Here is a 23741-nt window from a genome sequence, read left to right as displayed (position 1 = left end):
GCCCCGACCAACAAACTCGCGAAACTATGGATGAACACAGCCCTACGCCTGAACACCAACTACCAACTGATGTACAACGAATACATGAAGCCGGCGCCTACACAAAACTTTTCGCACCGACAATCCTTTCGGATCTGCCGCAACAGGGTGTAATGATTCCTCCAACAAGGTGTAGCACATACATACATACGTACATGCATGCATACATACGTACATACATACATGCACATCTACCCCTGGCCATTCCAGGTGAATTGTGGCACGTCCAGGATCCGAAACTGGTGCCAAACCACGCCCTGTATGAGCTACCAGTGCCCTTAAAGCCCCGCAGGGCTCACCAGGTAGGAGTTTGCAGGCACAAGAACACACACATACACCTCTTCGCAGTAACTACTGTGCTAGCTAAGCCTGCGGACTCACAACCCGTCCGAGAGTCCCAACTGTAAGTGCCTCTCCTGCCCATCTTGCCCATAATCCAAACATCCAACAACACAGCAATAATTGGTTTTCCTGTCCTAAGCCCCCGTCGATATCGCTGCTTCACCCTTCCAACCTAACGCAGAGCCATCCCGACAAAAACTAAGCCCAGCAGCCAAAGCGCACACCCCAATCACCTTCGAATGATGCCGCGGGTCCTGCAAGATAGTCCCCATCCATCCAAACCACACCCAACTGCGCACAACCCATGCAACCGGGTACACTATTCCACCGCGATGTCTAGCTCGGGTATCCGTGTCGCATGCCACGGCGCCTCCAGCCCCTCCAGAGCAGCCAGGAGCGACTGGGCTCGTGGCCCGCAGTCCGCTGCCACACCCGCAGTCACAGGCCACTGCGACTGCTGTGATGGCATGGCGCCGCGTCCTGCAAGTCTACCTGTGCCGGCGCGGTGCAGAGGCGGCAGCAGCGTCCGCAGCTGTGGAAACTTGGGTCCTGGAGCCATCGAAGCACCCGGAATACTTGCCGTACAGCTTGGCGGCGGCCGGCCAGCTCCTTTGGCGGTAGTGAGTGACGGTGGCATGTTGTCTGATGTGTCGTACAGGAGTAGCCAGACACAGTCCGGGTCAAGGGCGGCCACTGCGAGAAGGGTGCCCTGCGCCGCCTCATGGAGAGGTGGCGGATGACTGGAGCCCAGGAAGGGGAGCGAGGCCTGCAGCGCCACACACATGCAAGTGTACATTAGTTTGGCAAAGTGGGAAAGAGGGGTTACGGAGGATGCCCCAAGCTCAAACCCATAAGAGGCCGGGATGAAGATTAAGGAGTAAGGGAAGCTTGGCCATACATATCCTCATGACTCCTACCCTCACCCCCACCAGGGCCCCATCCACAGGAGGCAGGTAACCCAGCACCTGTCATGACCACCTGTCATAACTCTGTTCCATTCCCCGGGGCTTCAGCGCGACGCACCTGTGCAATGCTCCAGGTTAAAGTGCGCACCGCCACCCCGGCATCCCGACAGCGACACACCGCCTCCAGGCAGCGCAACGTGGCCACTCGCACCCGGGTAACTGCGGCAGGAGCCAGCGCTGCCGTCACGTCCTCCCCGCCGCTGATGGTAATGGGTGAACACGCCGTGCCGAAACCGCCGATTTCCAGGCGCTGCCGCGGCACGCTGCGCGCCGCGTCCGTGCCCAGACTGAGCAGTCCCGGCGTGTGGGCCGAACCATGGGTCAGTAAGCGCTGCAGGACGGGCCAGGCCTCCTGCTGGAAGCGCCGCGCCAGGAACGCGCCTCCTACAGCGTCGGCGTTGTCAAGAGGGGTGTTAAGCATAAGTAATTAGCTGCGAAAGAACACGAGGAACAGCAGCGTAAATGAGAACACACCAGCATGATCAAGGAAGCAGATGAATGCTGTAAACCTCCAGCGTGCCAGGGAACGAAACTTGGCATGTTGAGGGTCACAGAGGAGTGGAGGGTTGGAAGGGCAGTTGCCCGAATGCACTTCAAGAGGTTCAGCGGGCCGAACTGCACACAACGCCAGGGTATTAGGTGCCCAACAGCCGCTCACCAGCCACCGCTACCAGCTCCGCCAAGGCCGCCACGCCCCGCTCCACCATGGGCGTCCTGCTGTCCCGCAGCGCCGCCATCAGCGGGCTCCACGCCGTTGCCACTGCAGGGAGGACCTTGGGCGTCTCCGGGCGCACTGGCCGCATGCGCGCCTCCGCGCCGCCATACTCCTCCAACACGGCTGCCTCCCCCTCCACGGCCGGTGTGGCTACCGCCAGCGCTGCCAGCGCGCCCCGCAGCACGTCCAACGCCATCACTGCGGCGCGCAAGTCCGATGACATCATCAGGGGCGTCGCAGCGTCGGCAGCGGCCCCCGCTACCACAGCCGCCGCGTGCAGCCTCCGGAAGCGCAACTCGCTGTCTTCTAGCTGCCGCGCAGTCAGTGTCAGCAGCCGCTGCCGCCCCTCGCCTGCCGCATCTTCGCCGCCACCGCCAGTGGCGGCATTATGTTCCATGAAAAACTGTCGCACGTCCTCATGCCGGCTACTTGCCGCCTCCGGCGCAACATCTGGACCACTGGCAGGTCCCCCGGCCATCGATTCCGCTGCGGCTTCCTCCACCAGGTCCTTGCGGCGTGCCTCCGCCGCCAGGCGGTTCAGCTCCGCCACCTCCCTTCGGGACACCTCCCCGGCGTCTGTCGCCTCGCCCGCGGCCCCAGCTGCCAGCTCCCTCAGCACCGCCAGGTAGGAGTGCACGTAGCTGGGCGCCCAGTGGCGGGACAGCGGAGATAGTCCCTGTGATAACAGTGAGCAGTAGGGACAAGGAAAGCACGGGAGGCGCCGTGTGACAACAGGCACGTGGGTTTCACTGCGGCAGCAGCGCACGACCTGAAATCTCCCTCGGCGACTGCGTGGTACGTCAGTCCCAGATGCTCAGATCCCCTGACGGAGCCCTGCCACGTGGCTTCAAGGTGGTCCATGCGGCAAGGTGGCCGATGGGAAGATGGAACCTTGCCACCAATGAGGGCTTACGGAAACACCGGCCGGCTTTTCCCATCACGTCATGACCCCTGCTACCCTTGCCAGTCCCCCCCCCCTCGCATCCTCGTTCAATATCTCCTCCGACTCCCTCCCCTACCTCGACTCCCTCGCTCCCTTCCGTCGACTCCCTCCCTCCCTCTTCCCAGGTAGGTAGGTCCTAGGCATCACTCGTGCGTACCTGCAATGTGCGCTGCAGTGGCTCCGCCATGAGGGGCAGCAGTTGCGGGGCCACTCCCGCCCTCCGCAGCAGTGCCGCCAACAGGTGGGGTGCTCGCGGGTGTCGCTGCAGGTCCCGCAGCCGGGCGCACAGACTGTCCACCACGTAGTCCGCATTCGCCCCCAGCAGGGCGGTCAGGGAGCCGCCGTAGCCGCAATGCACACAGATCTGGGGTCCCAGCGTACCAAGGTGTTGACGTAATGGGCCAACGACAATCAAGCTAGCCGGGGAACTTGGCAGGAAATGGCAAGCACGCGCAAATAGGCGCCCGGAGGGCAGCCAGGATAGACAGATAGACAGGCAGACAGACCTGCAGACAGACGGCAGTGAGCGCCGACACAGGGAGTCGTCAAAACCTAGGGAGACCCCAACTCAGTGAGACACCTGGGGTCCAGGGAGGGGACCTTGTGGCAGGCGGCAGCCTGCGCGCCTCCTACCCCGCCCCCGGCCCGCTCCTCCATCCCCGCCTCGACCGCGGGGCCCAAACCGCAATTTCCTCCCGCCCCCAGTATCCGACTCACGGACTGCAATGCGGTGTCCGCTGCCGCCGCAACGGGCGGTGAGGGGTCTCCCAGCAGCTCCAACAGCGGCACCAACACAGTCCGTAGCAGCCGGCCCTGAGCCACGAACCGAGGACCCGCAGCCCGTGCCGCTGTGCCAACAACTTCCAGCACCACCCGCAGCAGCATCACATTCTCGCCGAGCGCCTGCGCCGTCAGCGGCCTGCGTGGCATCGTCAGGTCTGGACGTACGACTTCGTCGTACGTTAGCTGCGCAGCGCCGGAACTGGTGGGAGTTCCGGTTGGCCTTCCGCCGGCTTCGTTGTGTGTGGGCAGCTTAGTGATTGCCGGCCGCATGAGATCCTGAAGCATCCCCAGCAGAATGCTTTCGAAGGCCGGGTCAGCGGTGGGGAAGGTTGGCGGTAGCGGTACCTTCCCAACGTGTGCTTCACCGCCACCCACGTCGTCCCGGTGCTGCGCCTGCAGCGGCGCGCCCAGCGGCGGCGCCCACGCATTGGACGCCCCTATAATCACCTCCGCCGTCACCGCCGCTATCGCCGCCGCCTCGGACTGCCAGCTCTCGCCACCAGGGGGCCCCAATGCAGCCGGCGTTGCCGCAGCGATGCAGGCGCCATAACCATCCTCCAGATCATCATTATCAGCTTCCGGCGGCCCTGGGAAAGATGAGCTGTCACGCTGAGCAGCGCCGATGGCAGCGGCGGCGCTGCCCCGCGCCACCGCACGGCGCATCTCTATACAAAGCTCGTCCACAAGACGCCTCAGGACACTGCTCGTAAGTCGCTGTGACGGCACCGCGACAGCTGCCTCCAGGTCCGCCGCACGAGCCAGCCTGCCAAGGCTCCTGACCATCGCCGCCAGCGCAGAGTACGACCGCTGCGAAGCAAGGTATAGCATGCCCAGCGGCATGCGGGGAAGCTCTGCTGCAGCGACGGCCCCACCCGCCAGCGCTGCACCTGCCGCGTCTTTTGCCTCCGCCGTCGCTGCCCCTGCCCCCGTCGCCGCCGTCCCAGTACCTGGCATTCCGGGCGCGGTTTGATTGGGTGCGGCTGCTACCACCGACGGTGCGTATGATCCCGCCTCACCGCGGAGGTGCAGAATAAGGGTAGCGGCGTTGCGATCAAAGGCGAAGCAGCGGAAGAGCCCCACCAGCAGGTCGGTCAGCGCGGCGGGCCGCAGCAGCAGCCACTTTGCAGCCAGGTCGGGGCCCGCAACTAACAAAGCTGTTGTCAGGCAGCGCGCCTGCACCACTGCCTCAGCCTCACCGGCGGTCACTGCGCGCAGCAGGTACGCGGACGTAGCGCTCTCTGCGATCAGGCACTGCAGGCCGGGTAATGCTGGCGGTAGCGGCGACGGGGCACTGGGTGCAGCGGGGATGGCCGACGGCGCGTCGCCGCTGCCGCCGTTTCGGGCTTGCACTACTGGTGACAGTGGCAGCGGAGCGCCCTGGTCGCGCCCGCCGGCGCCCTCGTCAGAACCGCCGTGTAAATCACGCTCGTTCAAGTCTAGAGCGGGCTGTTCCGTTAATACACTATCGGACATAAGGCCCTGCATGAAGCGCTCGAATTCGTCCTCCAGCGCCTTCAGCTCCTCCTTGTGCCGTGGACCGGCAGCAGTGCCGTTGCTGTGGACTCCCCCTTCCATCCCATCCACGGCAGCTGTATTCCCGCCCGACTCGCGACCATCCAAGATAACCCCAGCTGCAGAATCCCTGTTCACGGGCATCGCAGCAAACGTGGCAGCGGGCGCAGCTGTCCCAGCGACGGGTCGGGCTTGGCGCGCAACCCATTCCTGGCACGGCGCAGCCACCTGCTGCCACTCGTCCTGCACCAGCGTGAACAGCAGCCGCAGCAGCACTGGCTGCGAAGGGGCCAGCGCGCGGCCACAGCGGTCCAGCAGCTGCATCAGGGTGGTCGCTAGCTCCGCCCGTACAGCGGGCCGCGGGTGGGAACACAGCGGCGGGAGTGCCCGGGTCAGCAAGGCATTCACGCGGCTGCCTGTGTCCTCGAGCCAGGCCAGGGATCGGTCCACTCGGAGGCGCCGGGGGCGGGGCGGCGCCGCGGCCAGGTCCTTGGACACCGCCGCCGCGGCCGCTGGGACGGGAGGATGAGCAGCGCCGCCGGCACCTGCGGCGCCGGTTTCGCTGGCAGCCGCAGCTGCCGAGGAGGACAGACTGAGCTGTTTGAGCGCGGACAGCGCATCATCAGCACTGCGGACATTCGGCAGGGATCCAGCGGAGACGACGGCGGCAGTGGCGGTGCCGCCGCTGCCGGCGGTCGGCCCCATGATAAACGCCGTACTCTCGTCCGACAGTACGGTGGTGATGGCCGTACGCAGGCATGCCAGTGCTTTCACGGTTGCAGACGCCCCGGGCGCAGCGCTGGGTCCACAGAGGGCGGCAGAGCTGCCTGAAGTGGCGAAATGCATTGCCCGCCAGCCAAGACAAAACAGACAGGCCGACTAAGTGACAGACGCACTGCCTGACGGACTGACATGTATGCATAAAGCATTTACATCATTGACCATGACAACCTTTCTGGTTGGCAGGGCTGCACGTCATGCCGCTCTTTCCAGGCAGATGCCCGTGATGCCCCTACACTCTGCAGGTTAACGTCCGGCAAATGCATAGCCTCCAACTGCTGCAAACTGTCGCGCTACCATAAGTACAATCATGTATAGTCGCGTGTATCACGTGCGCGCACGCGCGTGTGTGTGCGTGTGTGTGGGGGGTTCAACAACATACATGACAAGGCGCGCCAACAGCTGCAACGGGAGAACCCTTTTGGCCCTTCGTGCAACCAATCGTGGGTCCATTGCCACCCTACTCCCTGTAGGGCCTCTGGACTCACCCGCCGTGTACAGGTGTTTTGACAGCCCCGACACGACCCCGGGCAGGAAGAACGCCAGGACATCCGGGTGCGGCAGGGCGGCCAGCAGCTCCCCAAGGCTGGTCAAGGCGGCAGCACACAGCGCCTTACTGCCTGGGGACGGAAACGGCTCGCAAGGGTAAGCCGAACCGCAGACAATTGAAGCAGATACCCGAGATAGACGGGTCTCGCGGGGGAGTGCATGTGGGACAAGGGCAAGGATGCACTGCATCTACGGGTTCAGATGGTAATGACAACGAGGGCGGGGAGTTGGGCCAAGCAGCTGAGAAGTGGGAAGCGGGCTTAGGGCCGCATCAGGCTTGCAACAGTTGGATGCAAGCAGCTGTAGAATTGCTAGTATCGTTGCAGAAGCTGTTACTGCTTTTTGCCTGGGAGCAGGAAGGCACTTGTCGGGCGCCCAGCCGGCGTAGCGGTGCATTGCGAGTGTGGCTCCCGCGGGGGAGCCAAGCCCCACCCCACAACAGGGGCGTTTACACTCAGTTCGCAGACGGCAAGACCCAACACTCCCCCCTCCTCACAGACAAAACCACTACACCCGACCGGAACCATTAGGCGACATGTGCCAGGCACCAGGCGCACCTCGGTGACCAGCCAGGACCTCCCGCTCCGAAACCTCCAGGGAGCTATGCAGCAAGTAGCCAGCCAGGGGTGCCAGCTCCTCGCCACACAACACCGCGCCGCCGTAAGCAACCCCGTCGCCGCCGCAACCCCGTATACCACCAGCTGCTGCACCATCATCGCCACTGGAAGGCGTAGCAGTCGCAGTAGAAGCAGCCTGCGCAGCCGCCAACGCCAGCGGTGCCAACGCCGCCACCAAGCAGCGCTGTAGCGCGATATGGACCTCATCCGACACCTCCTCCCGGCCCAGCTGCAGCAGCGGGGCCAGGTGCTGCAGCGCCGCCACCGACCGCTCAGCCACGAGCCCTGCGCCGCGTGGGACTTCCCTGTCCGCCCTCCCTGGATCGCCACCGGCACGACCGCCGGGAGCTAATGCTGCTGCCGTTGCTGAGGTGCGTTCCAGCAGAGCGAGGAGGGCGCCTGTTGACGGGGTGAGCCGGGGAAGACCCCGGTGGTGGGAGGGGAAGGGGATCGGCATGTGAGCACAGGCAGCGAGGGGAAGCGTGGGCTACAAGTGCGGTTCGTTTCTTCTTCTTCTTCTTCTCCAAGGGAACACAGGAGCAGCACATTGGATAGAAGCTGGCGTGGGCGTGTCCTGCAAACGGCCGTGAGCCCCACTGTGAGCGCCCTTGCGATTCGTCGAGGGGAAGCGGGCGGTGATGCCACCATCGCCACTGGATTTCCGTTCCAAGGACCTTGTACGTCACCCACCCAGCAATGCCTCCACCACTCGGTCGCTGCGGCAGGCTGCGGCTACCAGATCCCCGGTGCGCTCGCCACCAAAGCCGTAGCTGGCGTCGCCGCTCCCGCCGCTGCCGCCGCCGTCAGCACTGCGCGCCGGCCTTGCTGCCGCACGCGATGGTACGACCGCATCGACGAGGATCATGAGAGGGAAAGCCACATAGTCCCAACAGCCATCAACACCGTCAGGGGGCAGCTCTTGCAGGAGGTTACGCAAAGCCACTAGCTGCGGCTGTAGCCGGTCAGCCTGGTCCCGGAGCAGCAGCAGCTGAGTGGTGATGGGGCGAAGCGCTTGGAAGGCGGCCTGGCGGTGCTGCTGGTATTCATAGTGCTGTTGTGTGGTGGATGCGTAGGGGATGGGCCAGGCCCGGGACGGTGCCGTACCGCTAATGGGTATAGATGGCATGGCGTTGGCCCACGCCCCGCAGATGTTACCGTGCAGGGTCCAGGGGAGGTGTATGTGGCGCAGGTGCCACGATGATGCAGTTGTTAAATGGTCTTGAAGTTGTTAAATGGCCCTCCTGCTATTGAGCCGCCCTACTGCCCGTGTATAGGTCCCGGGAAACGGAGGCTAAAGCCGAGACAGCCTCTACGTTAGCGTGATGTCCCACAGATTAAAACCCCGATGGCTACAAGTGAGGTTCCTAGTGCTAGCGGCACGAGGCGGAACGATTCTCCCAGAGCCAAGTCAGCCAAAGCATTAAAGACGAGGCTGCATGCGTTAGCTGCTGGAACTAACACGGATATATCCGAGGAGCCCAGCAAGTATATGAACAATCCGCTCCCACTTTGGTTCAGTCCGTGCGGCACGACAAATGAAGGGGTAAGAACCCAAGTTCCAAGCTTTGAGATCAAGCTTGCATTAGGTGTTGTACAGAGTTTCTTTTGCACAATATCGGAGCCGCGCTTTACAAATGGGTTGGTACTTCCCCACAGAAAGCCTACAAGCAGCGCAGCCAGCGTCCCACGCATGATCGGTCACATCAAAAAGGCACTTCGTAAGGGATTACCCGGATGGATTCTGGCAAATGCACACTTTATTTTACTTGTACGAAACTTCGGAGCTGTTGGCGGGAGCTGTTTTGGGAATGAAGGGCACAGTAAGCTACGATGCCAGATGCTACTGCTTTAAGCGTACTATTTTCTGCAAAATAGAGAATATATGAATGTTTAATTTGCCAGCGAACAAGGTTTTTACCTGGCGCCCTCCAGCAAACGTACCAATGTTTCGTTAGGAGCATATCACTTCTGCTTTGACGAAATGATTCGAGGTACATAATAAAGCGCCATAGGATATGGACAGCGAGGTTGGCCAAGAGGAACCAAAGTGGACCTCGCTGCGGGGCGCGCCGGGGGACTCGATGGACATACTATGGGACAAGTATGCAAGGCTATCCCTCATCGCAAAGGTCAGGCACGCTCGGTTGGCTTCTGGTCCGTTGGCGTTCGCCATGCTGCGCGTGCTTCGGCCCGACACTGTTGACGGCAGCCAGTGGCCGCGGATGCAACCTTTATTCCCAGCTGCGCTGTGTGACTCCTTTCCCCTTTCCAGGCTTACAGGCTGCGCCTCGCACAGCCAAGCAGCCATGTGCCGCCCGCGCCCGCCTGTGGTCCCGTGCCTCTTCCGTTCCCGCTGGACAGCGAGGGTGTTGCGCAGCTTAACGGTCATGAGTCGAACAACAGCGCTCGTAAGCATCCACCGCTGCCGCAACCACAGCAACCAGCCTGCCACGATGCGGCGGCAGCCGCCAACTTGACCCGGATCGCTGATCTGGGTAACCATCAACACCAGGCAGGGGCTCAGCCGCGGCCCTGGCAGTGTCCTCCAGGCGAACCCCTCTGCCTGTCGAGCTTTAGCCCATGGGAGGGGGTTGGCCCATTCCCGCAATCCGAAGGTGACGAGTGGAGTGGCCCTAGAGACCAGCAGGCAGATGCTGGGGCGGCTGATCACACGGTCGCTGGCGCCCTGACAGCACCGGAGGTGAAAGTCGTCGCGTTGGACGTCCAGCACTCAAAATTGGACCCACAACCGCGGCCGCTGCACGTGTCGTCCACACATGTTTTGACACCTGAAGCCGCGGAAGCGCAGCTGCAGGCTGCTGCTGCTGCTGCTCCTGCCGGCGGCGGACCCACGGACGTGTCTCGTGCCGCGAGCTCCACTGATGGTGCCACTTCTCAGCGCAGCGCAGGCCCCTCCGATCGCGACGTAGCCGCAGCTAGGTCAGAAGCTGCTGCTGCGGAGCTCGAGGCCGAGGCTGGGGAGATGCCGGGCCGGGGTGGCGACGGCGATGACGATGTCATATACATGGGAAGTACCCCCGGTGATCCCGCTCTGTACTGCGAGTGGCTGCAACGTGCTCTCGGTGGGGGCCCCAGCCAGCGCCCACCCTCCAGTCGAACGGACCGGCCGACCAGGCAACGCAGCATCTTGCATTTCATTCAGCCATGGCCCTCACAGCAGTCTACCGGCTCCGGAGGGGGTGGGGCGGGGGCGACCCCAGGCGGCAAGGCCCCCGGCAGGCAGAGGCGAGTCGGCCTGTTCCAGTCGCAGCGGCCCACCTCCCAGGTGCTTCAGCCCTGGGCACGGGCGGTGCAACCGTCACCGAGTCAGGAGCAGCACCAAAAAGAACCAAAGCCCGTGGAACAGCAAATAGTTGCGGTAGCAGAAGGTGCGACAGCGGCGGCTGAGCAGGCTCGAGGAGCACAGGTGGACCATGCTGCACCGGCGTCTAGACCGGGACCTGGGCCCGAGGCCGCCGACGACCAACCCGCGGCTTCCGCTGACGAGTCACCTTTTTGCATGGTGCAGGTGCAGTCACCACTTCAGCCGCATCCTCCACCCTGCCAGTCCCTTCCCTCCCGACCCTCTGGTCAGCACCTGGGCAATACAGGGTCCGCGTCTGATGCGCTTGCCGCGGCGCTGCCCCGGCGCGGCTCCGGTAGCCTATTTGCTTTTGCCCGAGCTGGTAGTGGCGGAACCATCACGGCGGCGACCGGCGCGACCATGACCGCGTGTGCATCGAGCCGCCTACCTTCAGCCGCAATGCCTGGGCCACGGAACGCATCGAACGGCTCTCAGAAGCAGCCTCTACCGCCGCTGCCGCTGCCGCTGCTTACAGCAGCCCCTGAAGCCCAGGCGGCGCCGGCCTGCGGGGCAAGCACCGAGGCACCGCTCTCAGACTCACCAGACCCCGGAAGCAGCGGCGAAGACGGCGATGGCGGCTCCCCGGCTGCCTGGCGGCTGTTCCGTGGCCCATCGCGGGTACTGCGCCGCGGCAGGGCTGCCAACCGTGGAGGCGCTGGCGGAGGGTCTCGCCGCACTTCTCGTGTTGTTGGGCCCGACAACGCGCAGCTGCAAAGCACGAGCGCGCCTGTATGGCAGGCAGCGGAGGTTGCGACGAACCAGTTGGTGTTGGGAGATCCGCAACGAAACTTGTCCGGGGCCGAGCAGGATGCGGTGGCAGGCGACCTCATAGTGGAGTCACTGGCGGTGCATGTGTTACCCACCATGCAAGGCGGATCGGAGGCAGTAGCCGCTGGCAGCCTGTCGATGCGCGCCCTCCTGGATGCGACCCTCGCGGACGTCCCGCCGCCTTGCACGGGTATTGCACCTGTGCCTCAGGACGCGGAGGAGCAGCAAACAGAGTTTCATTACGATATCTTCCGGTGTGCGCAGGTGCTCGAAGTCCAACCGCAACCGCTAGGACTTACGAACCTTCTCACGAATCAGGGACACCACCGCAGCAGCGGCGGGCACGACGAGGGCGGCATTGGGGTTTGTGTGCCCGCATCCCACGGCGACTCAGCGGAGGTGCCTGCGACAGGCAGCGAGGTGTACGTAGTGCCCGCCACGCCGATGTCAATACCAGGCAGTGAGGCTGCACCACCGCCATCCGGGCCCAGGTCTGTGGCAGCGGCAGGCAGGGGCAACGCGGGCTTGCACAATGCGGCCGGTAGCAGCAGCGGCGGCGGCCCTGCACATACCTGCGGCAGGGACGGGCTGGGTAGTTCGACGCCATTGGGGCAGCCGCCGCAGGGGGACTGGGCAGCGCTCCGGCAGCAAAGTTGGGCACAGCACGGTACCACAGTCGTCGCCGCGACGCCCCTCCAGCCGAGCCGCTCCGCCTCCCTGACGGCAGTGGCGGCAACACCAACGGAGCTGGCCAGCACACGCCTGGCCGACGCCGCCGTTGGGCAGGAGTACGGCACCGTTACCCCAATTCTTTCACTACACGGCCTAACCGACGTCGCTAAGCCGACAGGTGCTGTCAGCACTACTAATGCTGCCGCCGGCGTCGCTGCCTCTGAAGCTGCGGCTGCTACTCAGCCGTCCGAGCGGGCCGTTCGGCTTCATGTAGCACACGCTGGCCGCTGCGGCTGCGGTACGGGCGGCCACGACGAGCTGGCTCACCCGGGACGGGTCTTGCAGGTGCATGTGGCGCTGGACGCGCTGGCGGACAGGCACTTCCATGGTGTGGACCAGCAGCGGGTCAGCGCCAACTGCGGTACTACTGTAGGCGATGGCGGCCGTGGCTGCTATCTTGCATGTCTGGTTGCTGTGAATGCATTGCCGGGTGCTGGGCCCTTGCCGCTGGGAAGTGATGGAGAGGCGGCATCCTCGGATGCGCAGCAGCGGCCACTGCTGGCGCTGTATACCTGGTGGCTGCCGCCGAACGGGCCGCCAGTGCTACACAGCGAACTGGCCCTCATGCCGGCGTCGGCATTGGTGCGGCGCCCATCTGCTGCAGCTGGCGCAATGCCTTCTGAAGTGGAGGCGGCGGCAGTGGGAGCTTCTGGCTTTTGCGGTGGCGCGCCCTCGACAGGAGTAGGCAGCCTGAGCGGGCCGTGCGGTCGACCGGACGATGTGTGCAGCTCATTTGGCGGCCTCGATATGCGAACGGATCAGGCTCTGCGGTTGCTAGTTACGGCCAACGGCGGCCTTGGTCTAGTGCTTTCCGGCGCTGTGGACGTGCCAGCCTTCCGGACCAGCAACTCACGGGACGGCTCTGCGACCAGTGCCCCTCAGGGCGTGTGTGACCAGACCCGCGAATCGCACAGGGATCATCAGCGCCATCATGACCGTCCTGGCAACATACAGACGGGACCCGGACCTCCGCAACCGTTGTCGCGGTCTTGCCAACGCCAGGGCCCCCATGTCGGTGAGTATGATGCCCCGGTTGGTGGTGTGACTGGCCAAGTCAAGCTGCTCCGGTTCCAGTGCGGCGCCTGGCATCTGGCGCACGTGCTGCACAGCCCTGCGGCCGCTGTTGCGCTGCGCTGTTTGGCATGTACGGCCTGCACCGTACTTCCACCGCAGCCGACGTACGGAAGTGCAGACCCAAAACCGGCTGCGACCCCAGCTCCTGCATCTGCTACTGCTGGCGCCGGTTGTTCACTTGGGGTTTGGCGGCCGCAGTCATGTTGGCAGATCGTAGCGGCGGGGGTTGCGGGGCATGGTTGTGTGTGGCGCCTGGACTCCTCCCTGGATACCGTACTGCAGAGGGAGCCGTTCCCACCGGCACGTTGCGCATCAGCATCGTCGCTGGGAATGGCAAGTGAGGTTTTGGAGTTGGCTGCCCTGCCGCACCAGCCTCGCCTGGTCCTCGGAGCGGCAGCGGATGGCTGCCTAGCACTGTGGGACGTGGGGACGATACGCGCAGTGGAGGTGCGACCGCCGGCTTGGGCTGATGGCGCCAGAAGCCCGAGGCTTGCGGTGTCGGAGGCGCCGGCTCTGCAGCTTGCAGCGGCGGCTCAGATAAAGCTGCTCACCGTCGTCCAACCCCCAGGCTGTGTGCTTCGATGCCTTCATCCGGTAGCAATCCCCGGCCTGGAGCCCCGGATTCAGCAAGCCAGGGAAGGCAATGGCAGAGCCACGTCGGAGGCGGAGGCGAATTCTAATAAAGGCGGCATGTGCGATGATGGACCGGGGGAAGAGTACATGGCTGAGACCAGGCGCGACCAGTCTGAGGACTTAACAGCTCACCTTGACCGCCCAGAAGATGAATTTTCAGCGGTCTCGTTTCTTGCGCGAGCATGCGGGGCGCGAGCCAGAAATAAAGGATTTGGGGCAGCGGACGGGTTGGATGCTGGGCAGTACACGAGCGGTTACGTGACGCCGGTGCTTTTGCGAAAGGACGTGGTGGAGCTGGGTCAGGTCATGGGGTCTCCGGACGTGACGTGCATGAGTGCATGCGCTGGACTTGGGGCGGTGGGTACGCAGCAGGGGAAGGTCCTGGCTTGGGACTGCAATCAGGGCGCACTTCTGGCCGGCTGGCAAATGCCGGAGCCAGTTTTGGCAGTAGCGGTGGGCAGCAGGATGATCTTTGCGGCAGCGGGTGAGAGGGTAATAGTGGGGAGCATTGAAACAGTCTGAGCGAGGATGCCATGGATTTGAGGCGTTGGTACTGGATACGAGTATGGCATTTCGGTTATCGATTACACACTCACATTTATATCATTTACTGCTGATTATTGATGTCCCACAGAGGACGTGACGGTCGCTGAAATGACAACTCTTCAGCTTGGGGGTCGCTTAAACGGATGTTGTCGAAATGTTTGTCCTGGGCGAGCTGTCGCCCGTGCTGTTGGCAGGCTATCAGCTACCGCGGCGCCTGTCTTGGACATGCCTTCTATAACAGATAGGGAACGAGCTAAGCAGGCCCTCTTAGACCTTGTAAAGTTCACAAATCGCGGTCTTGGTGTCCTGACTTTTCAGCGAGGGCTTATCGAGGAGGCTCAGGTATAATCATGAAATGCATCTAGTTATCCTTGGATCCTCAGGCGCTGCGAAGACTTTGTGTCAGCGAAGCAAGTTTAACCGCAGGTGCGGGTAGAAAGCTTCCAAGGCCCAGAGCTAGAGTACTCGAAACTTCCCGGCAAATGGAAGCTGATTTATACAACTGCTTCAGACGTGCTCCCTATCTTAGAAGCAGAATATTGGCTCAGCCCAGGCCCCTTATCGGGCTTCGGCATTCCTCGTCCGTTGGAGGTCGGCAACATCTACCAGCGATTTACCAGTCCCGATGAGGGCGTTGTTGAAAACATTATTAATTTCAAAACCCCGGTGACGTCCCTCACGTTCACCGTGGGTGCAAGGTATGTGGCCACCAGCATAGACACACGTCGGCATAGACACACAAGCAGGCGGGGGACAGGGCTCAACGTTGGGGAGTTGTTATGTGACCTATCCCTGCGTTTGCATAATGGACATGCACAACCCGACGTTGGCAGCCCCACTTTCGGCGGGGACTTGGAAGTTACCGCCGTGCTAGCTTGCCGGTGCGTTTGGACGGTATAAATGAGTTGGCTTTTGGTCAGGAACATCCATTTTTTCCGGCGTGTGGCCTCCTAAAGAAAGTGCGTGCCTGTGCACGATGGTGGCCTCTCCAGCACCGGACAGGCGTGGAAATAGTTCCGGTTGGGGTTTAGTTACTCCCTGCGATGCAACTGCACACATGATAAGTATGCTTGTCACCCCGCTCCACCGCCACGTATGTAACAGATACGATGTCCGCAGCGGCAAGCGCATTGCGCTCGTGTTTGAGAACGCCCGGCTTGGTGAGCTGAAGATCAGTGAGGCGGCGGAAGCGCTAATTGCTCCGGCACTGCTGCCCAGGGGCTCACTGCAACACATGATCCTGCTGGCCCTGAACGAGTTCCAGCTCAAGTTCCAGTTCCGCACTGCCGCCCAGCTGGCCAGCCAGGCCGTCACGCAGCGGGACAACATCGCTGCCGGATACCTGTTGTCGTACCTGGACGAGGACATGCTGATTGGCAGGGCCATCGGACTGGGTGGAACATTTGTATTTGTACGCGAGGTGTAGGGGGTGCCAAACATGGCCCTACTAGTGCATTTCAGTGTTTTATTATTCGGTACTGTTCTTAGAAATTTAACCGGCTAGGGAGGCAAGCACATAGCGATGGGTATGGATAGTTTTCTTGGCTGTGTGCGCTTGGTTGGTGTCGTTCGGGAGTGGAGACTGGAAATTGAGAGCCATGGTGGATATTCGTTCGCGTTCCTTAATCACATGATTGGAGGAATATTAATCACTAACGGTCGTGTTCGATTTTCTCGATGTTGGTTGTACCATGCAGCGCCTCAGGTCGACGCCACCTGGGGCGATCGTGCCTTTGTAACGTTGGTAACGTCACCCTCGCGTGGTTTGAGGGAAGCCAGATAGCCCACCACTTATCATGTAGGTGCTGCGCAGCTTTTGTACCTGCGTGCTTAAAAGGTGGCACGTGGAGGAAATGTTCCAGGCAATGGATAAAGTACATTGTAACGACGGCTGGCTTTGAAGCTATGTAACCCTGGGAGCTCAAAGCTTAAGAAATGGATCCGAACCAAGGAAGGACGCGCTTGGATGCAGGACGGCGTCATAATCCGCACAACCGAACTCGATGCTGCCACTACGGTTTCGATCCGCCCAGTACGACACGCCATGCTTATTGCCTGCGAGCGCTTTGGTTCGAGCTCAACGTTCTTTATATCCACGAAGCATTAAAGGACAAACCAGGATTGCAGAGAGAAGATGCTAGTTTTCGTGCCGTTGTTGCTCCTCACTCTTGCAGCCAACGCGCGAGTGGACCAACCAACTTGTGATGAGTTAGGGTACGTATCAGATCAACTAGATCATGGCATTTCAGTGAACAAACAAATCCTTAGCTGTCAATCTGGCTCACACATATTGCATCCGTTCCGGCTTCGAAAATCGGTACAGGTTTACTGGAGAGCAGATATGCAGCGACTGTGATGTACTCGCGCAATACGTGAAGGACGAGGAGCTCGTAGCAGACTGCAAAGCCTGCTGCGCCAAGGATGCGGTGACCGTCAAGTACACAAAAGCGGAACTGCTTGTAGATCAATGGCGCCTAGGGTGAGTAGCTCCCCTAACGACCTTGGGAGGTGGAAGAGGAACGATAACAGGGCAGTACATGTGTGTATGGATCACACATTTGCACCGGAAAACTCCCCGCCGGTGGCGTTCTTGTCCCGGCTCCCTGTAGCCTAACCACTACCTAATCCGTTCTCACGGAGATCCAATCGATGTTGCGTGCAGCTCTCTGCAGCAAATCAAGGACTTCATCGACAAGCGCTCGAGCGCATATTTGCCTCATCTTAAAGTGAGCTACACCAGTAATGGGGCTGCCCCGCGGCTGCGCATGAACGGACCATCCGGCACAGAAACCATCCGCATTGACAATTGGCGCGCCTCCAATATCGCGGAGTTCCTGGATGAGCGATTGGAACGCGGCGGAACGGCCAAGACCGCGGTCGCATGATCTACCGCTGCAAGCGCGCGAGAAAGGGACACGGCGGACAAAGCACTGCGGAGTTCCCTCAACTGTTTCGGGGATGCATGGGATTCGTTTACCGCTGGCTTTCCCAGTCGACGTTGCGCATCGATATTGCATGGCAAATTCAAAGAACGACCGCCAGGCATGGCTGTAACGCGGAACGATTGTGAGCGCGGTTTCTATGTGGGGGGGGTTCGCGAAGCTGTATGCAAGGGGCGTCTCTCACTAATTGCCAGGCTGGTTGCTACAGGGGTGGTACATGTTCAATCGTTGCATACGGCATCATTAGCAATTGCTGGTAGCCATCATCTGACGCATTCACTTTTCTTCCTGGCGTCTGGCGCCCTGACCAATTTACATCATGTAAGCTTCATAGCCGCTGTCTGCCCGCTTCCTGGCTTCCCTCTGTCGCCTGTCAGATGCCGTACGTCAGCGCACAGACGTTAACTCCCCACGGGACGCAACGCACCAACCATGGATTACACGCTACTACCCCAGGCTAGTTTGGCAGTCCACACGCTGCGACCGTTCGCAAGGCTTCGGCATGTCAAACCCCAGGCGACTCTCAAAAGGAATGCTCCACCAGGCCCGGCTCCATATGTTTTGCATGGTATCCTGGTCTCAATTTGTAGAATTGTTCGTTCTATCCCTGAGGAAGCCGCAGTTGCAATAACCGCCACCAACAAATTCCCATTCGAAATGCAGCATACTCGCTTCAAGGCGGCCGCATCGCAAAGGAGCCTGAAACTTGGACATTGGGCTCCCCTCCGGGCACCGTGGGTCCTCTGTTTAAAAGCCTGCGATGCCAACAGACATCCTGTCGCGTCGCTTCCACCATGACCATGTACGTCTGACGCAGCGACATGTGCTACTTAATACACGTATTCATCTAGTTATCGTGCCGAGCTCCTGCCACAACTAATTGCCTCACGCTAGCTCGACGTGCTGCGGTGGAATGTTCCCCGCCTCAGCCCCGCTGCCAGCGCCCGCTATGGGTGCCGCAGCAGTGCCTGGCGCTGCCGCCGCTCCCTGCTGCAGCAGCTCCGCAAGGAGCTCCTCGTTGCCCTGCAGCGCCGCCGTTGCCTCTGCTTTGACTCTCGCAATGCGGTCCCGCAGCATGGGGTTGTCCAGCCTGACCATCCGGTTGGACAGCACCGCAGTCTGAACTCGCAGGTCTAAGGCCTGGTCGCGCATTACCTGAGCCTCCAAAATCATCTGGAACGTAGGGAAAAGGCAGCGAATGATGCCGACGGTGTTGCCAGTGGAAGAATGAGTAAATGGGTCCAAGGGATAACTGACTTCCTTAACAGGTGGTGCCGGAGTTTTAGCAGTTATGCCGGAGTGCGCCTCCAAGATGATTGAACGACGTTGCATCGGAAGCCGCGGACTCACCGGTGCTGCCCGCATGTACACACTGCGGGCCAGGAGAGGCCCCAACAGGTACTGTAGCTGCGACAACATCCCATACCGGGGCCCGGAAAGCATCAAGGAACCCAAATTGTCATCTTGGATTCCCACGTGGCCCCAAAAGCATAGGTCGCTCGTCCAGCTGTAAAGGCTATGCATGCAGCTGAAATGACCAAATGTGTTCTGTATTTGGAAATGCAAATTATAAATTAAAGCCTCTATCAATGCTGCGCCATCAAGGACAAGTCGCAATGAAGGCATACACCGTGTCTCATTCCGCACGACCCCATGCGATTATGCAGCTTCCTGCTTACCATCTCAAGCGCCTTAATCGGGTCTGCCAGGACAGCTGCAAGGCTGACGCGAGCAGTTGCGTCCCCCCTCAGAGCGGAAGCGGCGGGCGCGGCCGGTCCGGGCAGCGTTAACGGAGGCGGAAGCGACAGGGATATGTCAGGGCCGGAGACGGAGGCTTGCCAGGCCGGGCGTGTGTCCGGAGCTGGCCCTGGAGCTGCTCCCATAGCTGCACCGCCAGTTCCCAGCGGCAGGCCCTGCACCGCCGCCACCGTTGGTGGAGGCGCAGAGGCAGGGACGGCTCCCGGTGCAGCTGCCATGATAGCAGCCGTCACGTTAGGCGCAGTGGGACTCAGTGGAGAAAGCGGCATTGTGTGCACCGGCGTGGGCGCGCCACCGATCGCAGCCGCCGGCGTTGTCAACAACGGAGTGGTAGGCCCCGCGCCGGTGGGTGCCGTTGTGCGGAGGGCGTGGGGGGACACTACGCTGGTAGCGGTGCTGCCCACTACCTGTGTAACAGATTTGCCCGTTCCAGTGCCATCCGCTAGTGTGGCAGGAGCAGCTTCGGCTGCTGCCGCCGGGCTGGCGGAGGGCCGGAGCCCCAGGACCAGTGCTGGGCGGGCCGAGGGCGGCTGCAGCACCTTGGCTGGAGCAGCAGCTGTCGAAGCAGCTGTCGAAGCCACTGGTAGACGACTGGGAACAGCGGCCGCGCCGGCTGGCTCATGTAACTGGGGCTGAGCCGGTCGTTGCGGATTCTGCCGCGGCGGCGGTGGCAGCGGCAGCAGTGACGGCTGTTGTTGCTGCAGTGAGGCGCCTGTCGCAGCTTGCGGCACCGGCGCCGGCGCTGGGGGTTGAGCAATTTCGGGGTGTGGCCGTTGGGCCGATACTGCTGGCGCGATCGGTGCCGGCTGCCTGGGTGCTGAAAGGTTTAAGGCCGGCCGGCTGGCTGATAGCAGGCCTGAACCTGTGGATTGCTGCTGCTGCGGGGTGGCCAGGAGCCCGCACGATCGTGGGCCGGTGTTGGGACCCGATGCGGAGCTGAGACTCTGCTGCTGCGGCTGCGGCATCAAGCGCGGGTTTTGCGTCGGCTGCGGCTGTTGCTGCACCTGGTGCGGCGGTTGTTGTAACAATTGCAGTGTCTGCGGCGCGTTAAGTGGAAGTTGCGCAACAGCGGCCGGTGCGCGCGGGGCTCCGATAAGGCCGGGGCCCGCCAGTCGACGCTGGCTCAGGGCAGACGATTGCAGGGGCCAGAGCGGGTTGGCTGCCGGAGATGCTCCGGCAATATTGGCACCGGCTCCGACTGCGCCGCCGGTGCTGTTTTGCATCGGGTGAGCTTGGGCCGGGAGCGCAGACGGCACGGAAAGGGGCTGCGGACTTGCAACGCGGCCGCCAAATCCCAAGCCGGCTTGTTGAGGACGCGACGGCAAAGATATAAGTGGAGCGGGAGGAGCCTGTGTCGGCGGGGCTTGCGCCAGCTGAAGGTTGGGCTGCTGCTGCGATGGTGGCAGCTGCGGCTGTGGTTGTAGCGGCTGCGGCTGGGGCGGTGGCGGCCTCGCCGTCAGTGCAGGCCGTTGCTGCAATGGCCACCTTGTGGACGGCTGCTGCGACGGTGCCGGTGGCGGCGGCTGCGCCTCCGCAGCAGCGGGTGCGCTCCCGCCTGCCGGGATTACAGGCGCGCGTGCTGTCACTTCTGCCGGAGCGTGTTCCAGCTGCGCGTCTGCGCCGGTGGGGGCACACTCGTTGTTGACCGCGGTGATAGGAGCAGCCGCGGCCACCGGCTCGGGCGGGACGTCCGCGGCAAGGATCCGTAGCTCGATCGGCAGGGGAAGGGTTGTCCGTGGGGTAGCTGCTGGAGCTGCCGATTCCTGCGCCATTTCCTACCATTTGGCATCGATATGGGTCACGGTTGGCACGGCGGCAGATACCAAAACAAATTTCGAGTTATCCATCCCCGTATACCACGCCACAAGCACTTTTAACTACCTGTTTATGTTGTTATTTAGGGTTGACAAGTTTAATGCCTAGCGACCAACATTGCGCTACCCTGCCGCAGCGGCGGCACTCAAGAGCCCCCCGCCTCCAGCATTCCGACCCGATCGCCTCTTACGTCGCCTAATCCCGCATATCGTCGGTCGACATCCTGCCCAAAGAACCCGGCTATGTTACTTCTGGCTTGGCAGTTGCTCATCCCATAACTTCCTCACCAGCAAAGCGTTGGAATTGCCATCCTCGGCCGCACCGGCAAGTAGCGTCCGCCCCTGGACTACGGCTTGGTCGCTCCTGCAGCGGAAAAGGGAGGAGGCAAGAATCATTTGTTGGAGCGCATTTTTGGGGGAAAAAATCTTCGCCTGCCCGCCGCCGTTTTATATGCAAGCCTCAGTATTTCGTGTGACGATCGGTGCCGCTAGACAGCACGCTTGCATTTCCCTCTGCGTTCCGCTGCGGCATTTGCTACGGTACGGTATTTGCAAACGAGGGCCAGCACAGCCGTTTAAGGTAGCCTGCTGCGGAGGATAGGACGTAAGGACAAATATGTAACTGGATCACAAAACCAAGTGCAAGGAGGATGCAATCCCCTTTGGCATTCCTCCCGCGCGTATTCTGTCATCTGCCTGCTGGTGTTTCACCAAGCTGAGCGCACCGCATGACAAGGCCACCGCCATATTAACGGGGTGCCGAACGCGTTCCATCATGCCCTCAAACTCAGAAAATTCGGCCAGCAAGATACCGCATCACGAACCCTACCTTGCTGCTTGCTCCACCTCTATGGATCTCGTGGTGACCTCGGTAGTAAGAGGGATGTCCGCAGCTTGTTGTCCAATGTCAATCCTCGGGCTGACCTCTGCATTCCCAATTATTGCTGGCCCCATCCCGCCATCCCCCCGTTGCTCCCCCCGGCAGCCGGCATCGGCGAGGTCCGCATCGCCCGTACTGCCGCCCTCACCCGACGCCACGGCAGCGCCCATCACATCCGCTGGGGCTACAGCAGCCGCAGTCGCTTCCGCTCCGCTCCCCATCATCTCCATCGTGACATGCTCCGCGGGCTGGGGTTCAGCCTGCGCAATGCTTCCGCTGTGCTGCGGGGGCTGCTCCTGCACATGCATCTGCTGTTGTGGTGAACGTCTGACTGCTTGTGTTGCTGTTTCGGGCTGTGGAACTGGGTCGAGCTCCGGAGCTGGGTCGTGTTGCGGAAGTGCGTGTGCCTGTGGAACTGGATCTGGTTGTCGAAGTTGATTGGGCTGCAGAGTTAGCTGTGGTTGCTGGTGTGTTACCTCCAACTGCTGCTGCTGTGGCTGCTGCTGCTGCGCTGGCTGCTGCTGTTGTGGCTGCTGCTGCGCTGGCTGCGCTGGCTGCGCTGGCTGCGCTGGCTGCTGCTGCGGCTGCGGTGGTGGCGGCGGTGGTGGTAGCTGATGCTGCAACTGCTGCTCGGGGCCGCCTCCGACAGCTGCGGTCTCCTCGGGCAACACTGCGTCCCCATCCGCCATCAAGATATCGAAATCGTCGCCTTTTGATGGGGACAGGGACGGGCAAGGGACATGGTGCATGTGGGTCATGTTCGGGTCGACGGCCGGCGCCATGAGGCGTCCGCGGGCTGGGTTGTGATGACAGTTGGGTCCTGACGGGACAGCGCGGACCTGGTGTTTCTGACAATATTTGCTCTGGCCACGGCTGGTATGGGCCAGGGATGCTCTTCCGCATCCATAGCTAACATAAGAAGTACCGTGGACCGCTGGACCACATCAACCCCTGCTGCCGGCCCACCGCACACACGCTTGTGTTACCCAACAAAGGCCATCCAATCGGAATCCGTTTTATGGAGGTATTTAGCTTTCGGGCAACCGCTGGGCCATCGCCACGCCATGACCGAAATCACGACTGACGCCTGTTGTATAAATGGACATAACTTACTTACCGCCTAGGTTAAGATCGTCATCCGCGCCGTCAACATTAGGGGCTGGCGCGGCCTTGCTAGCCACAACAGGTGCCGCAGCAGCAGCCGTCGACGGCTTCGGCGCAGATGGCGCATCCAAGTCGTCATCTACATTAAAATCCTTGAAGAAATCATCGTCGTCGTCGTCATCGTCTAGCAGCGACTTGCTTAAGAGTTTGGAAGCCTGAGGGGCCGCGGACCTGCAGGCAGCAGCAACGGAGTGTCGGATAGTTGAGCCAGCATTAACCCCTGTAGATTAGCTCAAGGCCACGCAAAGCCTTGCTCTTGGTGCTGCCAAACACTTTGCCATAGGTCCGGACGGACCGTTTATGCCGCCTCGACTTACTTAGGCTTACTTGGCGCCGCGCTTCCGCTACCACCACCCTTGCTGGGCTTAGAGAAGAAATCCCCATCATCTGTCCGTTACACGGAGAACCAAACGAGTCGAAAAAAGGTTTGGTCAACAAAAAGGTTTTCCGCTTGCTCAGCCTTACCCGCATCATCAAAAAATCCCATCGTGATAGTGGCCCTGAGTACCAATTTCCGCCGTCGCTGGTAGGATGTCGTGTTGTCTATTTTGTGGATGTTCAGTAAGCCTCGTGGAGCTTTTGCTGGATCCAATGTTTGGCTTGGCGCGAAACGGTAACATCCCCCGCATGACCCATGGGCGCTAACAATATGCACAGTCTCTTGGCCACATGCCAATACATCAGGTAACTGAAACAGTAGCATAAGAACGTATCCTACGTCAGGGTGATTACGCGGCACATGCGTCGATTGGAGTTTGCCCCGACAACCCCTGCCATGCGCGGCCCGAGCTCTGCTTTCGGTTTCCTTACGGAAAACCCAG

The 23741-nt window shown here is 61.4% G+C and overlaps 5 protein-coding genes across 5 annotated transcripts; 2 read left to right on the top strand and 3 right to left on the bottom strand.

The window, feature by feature from the left end:
• Positions 1 to 700: 700 nt before the first annotated feature.
• On the bottom strand, positions 701 to 8371 carry VOLCADRAFT_94792 (uncharacterized protein; the record flags this gene model as incomplete). The annotated part of the gene is made up of 8 exons (XM_002953896.1): positions 701 to 1147; positions 1405 to 1730; positions 2005 to 2737; positions 3162 to 3368; positions 3722 to 6126; positions 6568 to 6699; positions 7186 to 7644; positions 7936 to 8371. The coding sequence occupies 8 exons, from the start codon at positions 8369 to 8371 to the stop codon at positions 701 to 703; spliced, it is 5145 nt and encodes a 1714-aa protein (XP_002953942.1).
• A 203-nt stretch (positions 8372 to 8574) lies between these two features.
• VOLCADRAFT_48095 (uncharacterized protein) lies at positions 8575 to 8910 on the bottom strand (the record flags this gene model as incomplete). The annotated part of the gene is made up of 1 exon (XM_002953895.1): positions 8575 to 8910. A coding segment is annotated over one exon (336 nt), but the record flags the coding sequence as incomplete, so codon positions are not given.
• A 5546-nt stretch (positions 8911 to 14456) lies between these two features.
• VOLCADRAFT_121241 (uncharacterized protein) lies at positions 14457 to 15782 on the top strand (the record flags this gene model as incomplete). The annotated part of the gene is made up of 3 exons (XM_002953975.1): positions 14457 to 14704; positions 14789 to 15060; positions 15467 to 15782. Coding segments are annotated over exons 1-3 (822 nt in total), but the record flags the coding sequence as incomplete, so codon positions are not given.
• Positions 15783 to 16522: 740 nt separating this feature from the next.
• On the top strand, positions 16523 to 17418 carry VOLCADRAFT_121242 (uncharacterized protein; the record flags this gene model as incomplete). Its single annotated transcript, XM_002953974.1, has 3 exons — positions 16523 to 16576; positions 16686 to 16841; positions 17030 to 17418. Coding segments are annotated over 3 exons (267 nt in total), but the record flags the coding sequence as incomplete, so codon positions are not given.
• A 771-nt stretch (positions 17419 to 18189) lies between these two features.
• Positions 18190 to 23407, bottom strand: VOLCADRAFT_94790 (uncharacterized protein; the record flags this gene model as incomplete). Its single annotated transcript, XM_002953894.1, has 8 exons — positions 18190 to 18477; positions 18655 to 18711; positions 18984 to 20771; positions 21165 to 21240; positions 21706 to 22465; positions 22874 to 23091; positions 23238 to 23307; positions 23386 to 23407. 8 exons carry the CDS (start codon positions 23405 to 23407, stop codon positions 18190 to 18192), a joined length of 3279 nt encoding a protein of 1092 aa, XP_002953940.1.
• Positions 23408 to 23741: the final 334 nt, after the last annotated feature.

This window comes from Volvox carteri (assembly GCF_000143455.1).
Source record: "Volvox carteri f. nagariensis unplaced genomic scaffold VOLCAscaffold_39, whole genome shotgun sequence".
In the NCBI taxonomy this organism is placed as follows: Eukaryota; Viridiplantae; Chlorophyta; class Chlorophyceae; order Chlamydomonadales; family Volvocaceae; genus Volvox; species Volvox carteri.
The sequence above is the reverse complement of the archived record's forward strand: the minus strand, read 5'-3'. Positions and strand labels throughout refer to the sequence as shown.